General features: G+C 34.3%; 1 protein-coding gene across 1 annotated transcript; it reads left to right on the top strand.

Moving 5' to 3' along the window:
- Window positions 1–1,918: 1,918 nt before the first annotated feature.
- LOC114732973 (protein phosphatase 2C 37) lies at window positions 1,919–4,219 on the top strand. Its single transcript, XM_028920385.1, has 4 exons — window positions 1,919–2,603; window positions 2,697–3,011; window positions 3,260–3,365; window positions 3,460–4,219. The coding sequence occupies exons 1-4, from the start codon at window positions 2,103–2,105 to the stop codon at window positions 3,825–3,827; spliced, it is 1,290 nt and encodes a 429-aa protein (XP_028776218.1). The 5' UTR covers window positions 1,919–2,102; the 3' UTR covers window positions 3,828–4,219.
- Window positions 4,220–9,476: the final 5,257 nt, after the last annotated feature.

The following is a 9,476-nucleotide window of genomic DNA, read 5'->3' as shown; positions in this document are numbered from 1 at the left end:
GAATTTTTCATTAAACAGTAATTTCAATGAACATGATTAATAGAGATACTCCATCTGATCTTATGAGCTTTAATTTTTGAGAGGGGTGTGATTTATTTTAAAAGTCTCAATTTGGGGCTTATCTTAACATTTAATATATTTTTTCTTGATTTTGCCTTTAATTATCCATTCTCTCTCTTTTATCATACTCTCTTTCATCACATTTTCATATACATTCTCTTTCACTAATTTTCCCATTTATTATAAGAATATATTTAGAAATAAAATTATATTTCTAATCTATTTATTGCTTTTAACTAATTTTAATTAATTATTTATTATCCATGAATTAATTATTTGAAATTTATAATAAGGACTGAAGGAAGTATTTTTTGAGGAAGACAATATTTATGTACTATAAACAACGAGGTTATGAAGAGTAACAGAAGATAGGTGAAAGGGAGTATAAGGTGATGAACACTTTAAACTTATCAAATTTAGATCATTTATATCTTATTTGAATGGTCAGGATTTGGTTTTTTTATTTGTTTGGAATAATTATTTTAATATGAGTGAAATCTAAAATAAAAATAATTTCTTAACTATAACTTAAAAAAATAATTTTTCTACTTCAAATAATTAATGAAAGATTTCAAATTTAGACTGTTCACACTAGATATAAATAGTTTAGAATGATAAGCAATGAACCTGGTTCAATATAAGGCACATGGATGGGGAAGATGAAACAAGATACTAACTCCTGCAAACTCAGCCACCCAATTTCTTCGGGAGGGGAACTCCCAGGTTCTTCATTATTTTGAACACCACAGATGATCGAATATACTACCTCCGGTTCTTAATATAAGACCCCGTTTGACTTTTAGTTTGGTCCTAATTATAAGACCCCAATCCATTTTGTCTCTCATATTTATGCATTTTTTTCTAAGATAGTCCTTCTAATAATGATAGTTCTAATCAACACACTTAATTAGCAAGGATATTTTAGGAATGACAATACTTATTTGTTACAAATAACTAACTTAACTTACTTCCTTAATCTCCTCAAATTAGTCAACTGGGTCTTATAATTAGGACCGGAGGTAGTATATAGTTGTATGATGTCGATTTATCAAACCCCCTTGGACTAGGAGAGCACGTCGTTGATTTAGCAATATTTGGGTCTTAATAATATCTTCTCTGGTATTTCCGGTGACTATATGATGATTTCTTATTCTTTTTGGGTCATCACTCATCAGTGTATTATATATGAATCCTCAGTATGTTTTCTTAACAAACATCTACAGCAAAATCTCTCGACAAGCGCCACGTATACCTGCTATCGTTTTAAAAATCTTTAAAATGTCAACAGAACTGGCAACCCCGAAAAAAAAGAAACTCAAGGCGCGTGTTCTGTTTATCCACGGAATTGAACGTGGAGACCAGAATCAAACAGGAATCTCGTATTTTACGATCGTGCCACGTGGTGACATCTTCGGACGAGTGTCATAAGAGACCTTTAATTAAAAAAAAAAGAAAAGAAAAACCCCACAGGAAAATGAAAAATTGCGCGCGAGCGAGAGAGAGAGAGAGAGAAACGATTGTTGGGAGTGAGAGAGGCGGGGTCGTCTTGAGGACCACATGCGTGTCAGAAAAGGAAGAACATTTCAATCTAGCGTGGTGGAAAATCATTGGGCCACGTACCCCGTACCCGAAAAAGCACTACACGTGGTTGAATTTCAATCAGATTGCGATGCCACGGACGGTGCAGATTGCATCTTGGTATTCAATCGTTCGACGTCATACCAACTGTATCTGTCGGATCATGCCCGTGACGGTGACGGGCAGCCTGCCCGTGATGAAATGTGGCCCCAGGTGAATTTGCTCCCCCCTCCGCCCCTCCCACTAGAAAAGCTTCCCCCCACCCCGTTTCAATCGGTCCTTCCATCCTGCTCTCAACGGATCTCCTCCTCTCTTAATTCTCTCGGCCTACTTTGCCTTTTCGCTTTTTAATTTTGCTGCTGCTTCTGTGTCTGATTTAGCTGTGAAAGATTTTTGGTTGTTTGGGCTCGGAATTTTGTGTTTCTTCTTCTTGATTGATCTGTTTGGTGAGTTCTTTTTTTGTGATGGCTGGGATATGCTGTGGTGTTGTTGGAGAAGGGGAGACTCCGACTCCGATTGAGCCGGGACGACCTTCTCGGAGACGGAGGTTGGATATAATGCCCTTGAAGCTTATGGCTGACATGGCCGTGCTGCCGCCTGACACTTGCCTGAAGCGCCAAAAGCTGGATCTCTGTGCTAATTCTCCGCCGCAACCAAGAGACTGCGTAAACGCAGTTGAGAATTGTGAATCTGGTGGTGTTAAGACGGTAGAGGAAGAAAACAGGAAGGAACAGAAAGGGGACGAAGCTGTGTCGACGGTTACTTCTTTAAATTCAACTGCTACAAAAGATTGTGATAATGAGGATATTCGTGAGTGTCCAAAGTTTGGGGTTACATCGGTTTGTGGTAGAAGGAGGGATATGGAAGACGCGGTTTCAGTTCGTCCGTCGTTCTGCCAAGAACAGGGTCAAAATACAAACGAGTTTCATTACTTCGGTGTGTTCGACGGCCATGGTTGCTCTCATGTAAATTCTTTGATCCGTCGTAAATTGACTAGCTCTTCTTGTTTAAGTAGTTGATCCATCTGGTTCTTAGCTTGGTCTCGTTTATTTGTACAGGTAGCGACGATCTGTAAGGATAGGTTGCATGAGATTGTGAAGGAAGAGGTCGGCGGAGCACGAGAGGATTTGGAGTGGAAGTCTATGATGGAACAGAGTTTCGCTCGGATGGACGAGGAGGTGCAGAACTGGAGCCAAAGCAACCAGAACTCCACTTGTAGGTGCGAGCTACAGTCGCCTCACTGCGACGCCGTTGGATCTACCGCGGTTGTTGCTGTCGTTACGCCGGACAAGATCATTGTCTCCAACTGTGGCGACTCCCGCGCTGTTCTCTGCCGTAACGGCGTCGCCGTCCCCCTGTCGTCCGATCACAAGGTGGGTATTAATTTCTTCGAGAAACAAAACGGAAATAGAAGTGAGGTTAATCATTGGATTCTTCTTCGATATTTAATTCCCCCGGTGACGGGCCGGGATTCGGAAACTTGAACTGTGTTATTGCAAACCGATGTGTTGGCGCGTCATAGCACGCTCAAATCTTCTGGTTTATTGGTGTTTTTTTTTTTGGGCGTCCATCACACTTTGTTAAAATCCCGTGCTAACTTTGCTGATATCCTTTTTCGCAGCCCGACCGACCTGACGAGTTGCTTCGAGTTCAAGCCGCCGGAGGACGGGTCATTTATTGGGACGGTCCTAGGGTTCTCGGAGTTTTGGCAATGTCCAGAGCCATAGGTGAGCGAGTTTACCCTTTACCTTAGTGGCATAGATCGGTGCAATTTGGTACAACTCTCTTTGAATTTCGGGTTAACCAAACTCTTATGTGCAGGCGACAATTATCTTAAACCTTACGTTATATCGGAGCCGGAGGTGACGGTGACGGAGCGCACAGATGAGGACGAGTGTTTGATACTTGCAAGCGACGGCCTGTGGGACGTGGTGTCAAACGACACCGCATGCGGGGTGGTGCGGATGTGCCTGAAGGTGCAGAAACCGCCGTCACCGCCAGGATCGCCGGGAAGCGACATGGCGGTGTACTCCGCGGCAGATGGGTCGGACAAGGCATGTTCGGACGCATCCATTTTGCTGACGAAGTTGGCTTTGGCCCGGCATAGTACGGACAATGTGAGCGTCGTGGTGGTGGATTTGAGGAAAGAGAAACCACAATGTAACTCCGACGAGGCGAACAATAATTAAAACAAATCAAAATAATGGAGGACATGAACGACGAAAAGGATAGCTAATCAAACCCACCTGGCCACTTCCCTTTTTCTCTCTTCATCGGAATGGAAAGCAAAGCAAAAAAGGGGAGGATGGGGTCAGGCTTCTACGTTTGATTCATCGGAAATTGTAGGCTGAAAGAGAGGAGAGAATTGGGACCAGAAGGAGAATGATAATTGAGTATGAAGATGAAGATAAGAAATTGCTCAAAATTGTAACATTCGGAGAAAGAAACAAATTATTATAGGAAAATCGTAGGTTAGTCAAAATCAAAGTGTCAACAAAGCCTTGAAAATGGAGGGCTTGACACACCTTTATTTGTCCATATATATATATGAGCTCTATATAATTAGATTTTCTCTGCAAAATCTGGGTTTTTTTTTTTTTTTTGCTTTTGAATGAAGGTTTAACATGTCTCTTTTTATAGCAGACGCCAAATATCGTTCCCCCCCCCCCCCAACATACCTTGTGCTTGATCAGTGCTTCTCTGGTTAATTTCAAAGTTCCCAGTTGAGAGCTGCAAATTCTTGTTATCCGTGTCTCCGAATGTTTGTGGGAGCTTTTTGCAGATTTTCTATAGTTTCAGGGTGGGATGAATCATGATAAATATTGATTTTTTTGGTTTTTTCAGTTGAAAAGATTGTGGCGATGAAGACTTTTAACCTTTTGGAACTTTTAGAAAATAAAAGAAACATAAACAACAAAAAACTATTTTTGGGAGTAATTTTCGAAATTGTCATGTGGAGGGGCCATGTGACAGCAGGCAAGAAAACAAAAGCAAGTATCCTGCTCCTGGGCACACCGCCAGCGCAATCTCATGTACAGTACTTTTCATGTACGTGAACCTGTACCCATATATGGCAAAGAAAAAAGGAAAAAAAAATTCTAAATATATTGTTACCCCCCAAGGACTAATCCTTAAAATAAATAATAAGAGCTAAATAACAAAATGTGTCCTATTTTTGTAAATTGTTATTTAATTATATGTGCTAAAATTATCTGTTAATTGAGAGTCTTCTTAATATGTGTACTTAATAGACACATTTTGAGAAAAGGAATTATAAATTTAAAAAGAAAAGTTTATTATTGGGGTCTTTTTTTTTTTAATGATCAAATTAAATCTCTCGTCTTGTGCGCATATTTAGGACAAGAGGTTGTAATGTTATTGTTAAATAACAAAATACAAACATAACACTGGATTTATCTTAAGTTTATCGGACCTCTTATTAATACGCAAATTTTTCTCTTTTTTTTTTTGGGTTTAAGAATACTCAAATTTTTCTGTAGGGCAACACGGTATGATAATATAGTTATAGCAAGTTTATATATGTATTGATATTCTAGTTATCAAAAAATTATGGCATGCTATTTATTTTGAATACTGGAATTTAAATGACGAGAGACTCACGAGAGGCGTGGCTTCAAAATGTTCACAAAATTTATTTTTTTAAAATTAAAATTTAAGAGTTCAGATTTAAAAATTTTATTCGAGTTGAAATATTTAAAACTTTTTTGGGACTCTAATTCCTTATGTTATTTGCTTTGTTCTCTTTGGTTGGAAGAAGAGGTAATGGCGGGAGCAGGGGTCACATATCCTGCTGGAAGATAGACATAAAATTTGATGCCGAAACTCTTTAGTTGGGGACCCTCTTTAAGTTTTGTGGCATATCCATAAATATAAGTACTATTATTATTTTCTGTTTTTGTTTTAATTTAGTTTTTCCTTTTTCTTTCTGACTTATTACAAATATTTATATTTAAAAAAATAACAAAATAACGTGTGATCCAAAATCAACCTACTCACTCTGTCTGTATTGCATAGATAATACGACTCATTACAATTTTTAGGAGTAAATTACCAACATTTTTTAATTTAAGAATAAAAACAAATTAGATGGCATTCTCTTGAATGTTTTAAAACTGCATCCGCACTTCTTCCACTTTTAGAAGTCATCAATTTCTAGGCATCAAACATATATTCTTATTTATTTCAAAGAAGTATATTTGTATGTATTTTTTAAAATAAATAATAGTTTTAATAAAAAATAAATAAAACCAGCGCTTACATAATTTAATAAAACAAATTCACATCCAAATATAGGGTTCTTGTTCTGGGAACACACAAATGTGGAGGCCCTAAGATTCCCCAAAGAAGGGCTCACGTCCCAGCGAGTGTCCCCACAGATGGAAAGAGGAGGACACGTGGCAATTGGTATTCCTTTTAGTGTCACCATCTCTTAGCTGGCCTCTAAGATTTCCCCAGATTTTATGCTTCTTCCCTCTGGCCCCACCTCCTCCATATATTTTCCGTTTATTTTATAGGATTTTATTCAATTTGAGTATTACGAAATTTAATTGAAGAGAATTTTATTAAAAATGTTTTCTACTTTACATGCAGATTTAAACATAAAACCTCGTATTTAAATAGTCATCAGTCATAACTCATTTCATTAATATTATCTCTGATCCTTAATGTTTATAGTTCATATTTTTTACGGTTTTTTTTTACCCAATTGATATTAAGCATCTTTTTAAACCTGAAATTGGGTATTCCATTTTCTTATGAATATGATATATACCTGAGTTTTTTTTTATTAGGTAAAAGATTTTAAAAAATTTCATCAACCAAATTCCACTATTTGCCTTAATTTGCGTTGTTCCCAACGTCCATGGTCTTTCTCCCATTGGAAATCACTACCATGTGTTTGATGGGGCCGCCTATTCTTTTCACCATTTCAAAAAAAAAAAAAATCAAAATTGTTAAATTCAATTTTTTCCACATGTCATATGAAACGAAATGAGATATCAATGCATGATTAAAAAAAATGTGTATAACTTTTTTAACGTCAATTTTAATTTATGAAGAGATTATTTGAGGTGACATGGATAATGATGGCCTAAAAAAATAAAGTTAAAAAAAGGGGCACGTAACCCAGATAATGAAAGTAGTGTGATACACACACACATAAGCAGTGGGGTGATAATTACAGCAGAAAAAAAAGGGGGGGGGGCTGATATTTAGTGCATAAATCCATTAAAAAGCTAATTCAATTTCTTTTGGGGGGCAAAAAGAAAATAGAAGAAGAAGCAATTGGGGCAGAATTATGAGAGAAGATCCTTTGGATGACAAAATCAGACAGAAGTGGGTGGACCTTGTCCCACAAAATAATCTCATCAGAATACTAATATATATATATATATATATATTCTCATTAATTCAACATGTCCATATGTCTATATGTTATGCCATCTCATAGGTCTAATCGGGCGTAATTTCCTCCATTGGGAGCACTTTTTTGAAAATATCAATATTCATAGATTTCTCTTAGTCCAAAGTTATGGACATGAACCTTACGTGTAAAACTTTCCTTAAGGCTATAACTTTTGGTCCATTTTAGAGAAAATGGGGAAACACAAACTTGTGTAAAATTCAGTATTTTACTCGCTATAGAATAGTACATCATTGTTGTCAAATCGATGGCAACAAATGTACCAATAGTCGCACAACTTGGTTGGATGTTACTCAAAATCATGATTTAGATAACATGACATCTAAACAGGTGTTTAGAGCTGAAACTATGATTTAGGCTGGTAAAATTATGGTTTGATGATAAGTGAAAAATTGTCTGACAGTTGATTAGAGTGATAATAGGAAGTATAGAGGAGCCAACGGTTTTATTTGATAAAAAACACCCTTATTTCAGCCGACTCAAAATCGCTAGCTGATAATTTCATCTTCTCTAAAAATATTTTTACTCTTATATTTTATAAATATATATACACGTAACAACAATTAATTAATTAATTATATTAAAGATCGAAGGTAATATGTTGTTACAAAAACTAGTTATGAAAAAATATTATAAGATTTTATGTTTAAATCTTTAAAGAAAATTAGTAGTTTTTTGTTGGAGAAAAAAATCATTTTTCTTTAAACATATTTAATCTTATGTTTTATAAATATATATACATTAATTATTTATTAATTATATTTTCTTATATATTATTAATTATGTTGGTAAAAAATATATTATCAACAAATTTATTTCTTCAAATTCAAAGATATTATAAAATCTATCTTTTATATAATTATCATATTAACCTATATTCTTTTTAGTAATTTATACATGCAAAAAGTACTTCTGATAACAACTATCCAAACACTTTTATTTTTTTAAAATTATTTTTTTATAAAATCTATTATTCTAAGAATCTATTCTTCAGAAGCTATTATCTAAATCATAGTTTGGTTTCATCCAAAGGCAATATGATGAAACCATGGTTTTGGGTTCAAAATCATGGTTTCAGGAGAAATGAATTCATTCTGCTTCTGGCTTAAATTAAAAAATATGATTGTGCTTGTCATAGTAGATCTCAATGATAGTATGATTTTAACACCTCTCAATTATTTTTTTATAAACATATTTAATCTTATATTTTATAAATAGATACACATATTAATTATATTATCTTATATATTATTAATTATATTGGTAAAAATATATTATTAACAATTTTATTCCTCCAAATTAAAATATATTATAAAATCTATCTTTTATATAATTATCATATTAATTTATGCTTTTTTTAGTAATTTGCACATATAAAAAGTATTTCTGATAACAATTATCCAAACACTTTCATTTTATCAGAATCATTTTTTTTACAAAATCTATTCTCCTAAGAATCTATTCTCCAGAAGCTATTTTCCAAACCATGGTTTGGTTTCATCCAAACACCCTCTTAATCTCACTTAATTTCAAACTGTTAGTACTTGTTCCTTTTGATTTGAAATAAAAAATATAGTTGCGCTAACTTAATTAAGAGTTTTGATTTGGATACTTGTATATGTAATTATATTAAATAATCCTCTAATCCTATTTATAAAACACTTCTAACATGTTTTATACAGACTAAAAAAAATCTTAAAATACATTAACTCTCCGTTAAAATATAATAATTTTTCAACTTTATCTATATTTAATATATACACTTTTCAAAAGAAATAACTATAATGAAAGACAAAATATTATACTAATGATGAAAATTTAATAAAATGACTTATAAATAGGATAAAAAAACTTTCTCTCTCTGTCTTATAAATATGACTAGTAAAGTACTTGTTAGAGGAGCTTTATTGCTCTCAGGTCTTTTTTGACTCAACCCAAATTAATTGGTAGCTAGTCATCCTATTTATTCCGGAGATCACAAATTTAATCTCATTTAATTTCAAGCTGCTAGTACTTGTCATTTTGATTTGAAATAAAAAAAAACTATAGTTGTGCTAACTCAATTAAGAGTTTTGATATCGAAGCTCTATGTAATGCATTAAAATTTTTTTCAATTATTATTAAATGAATCTCATTGCATATATAGAAGCAAGCTGTCACCTTCTGAAAAAAGACTTTACATGAGAGGCCACTGAGCTTGGAAACAAAATAACGACTCTTAACTATTGGTTTAATATAACTTTAGAGCTTCACTTGATGTCTCCAAAAAGAAAAATAAATGATGTTTTTACTTTGATGTGATAGAATTCAAGCAGATTAAGGTGTTCATCAAGTTAAGTACACGAATCAAGCCCCTTCTCATCAATTTTTCAGCCATCCATGGCCACACAACAAC

This window comes from Neltuma alba, unplaced genomic scaffold (assembly GCF_004799145.2).
Source record: "Neltuma alba isolate B1F8T4 unplaced genomic scaffold, ASM479914v2 tig00012957_pilon, whole genome shotgun sequence".
Taxonomy (NCBI): domain Eukaryota; kingdom Viridiplantae; phylum Streptophyta; class Magnoliopsida; order Fabales; family Fabaceae; genus Neltuma; species Neltuma alba.
The sequence above is the reverse complement of the archived record's forward strand: the minus strand, read 5'-3'. Positions and strand labels throughout refer to the sequence as shown.

Coding starts and splice junctions, on each gene's coding strand:
- LOC114732973 (XM_028920385.1), top strand. CDS start 2,103: ATGGCTGGGATATGCTGTGGTGTTGTTGGAGAAGGGGAGACTCCGACT. Junction 2,604..2,696: donor ACGGCCATGGTTGCTCTCAT/GTAAATTCTTTG, acceptor TTATTTGTACAG/GTAGCGACGATCTGTAAGGA. Junction 3,366..3,459: donor GGCAATGTCCAGAGCCATAG/GTGAGCGAGTTT, acceptor TCTTATGTGCAG/GCGACAATTATCTTAAACCT.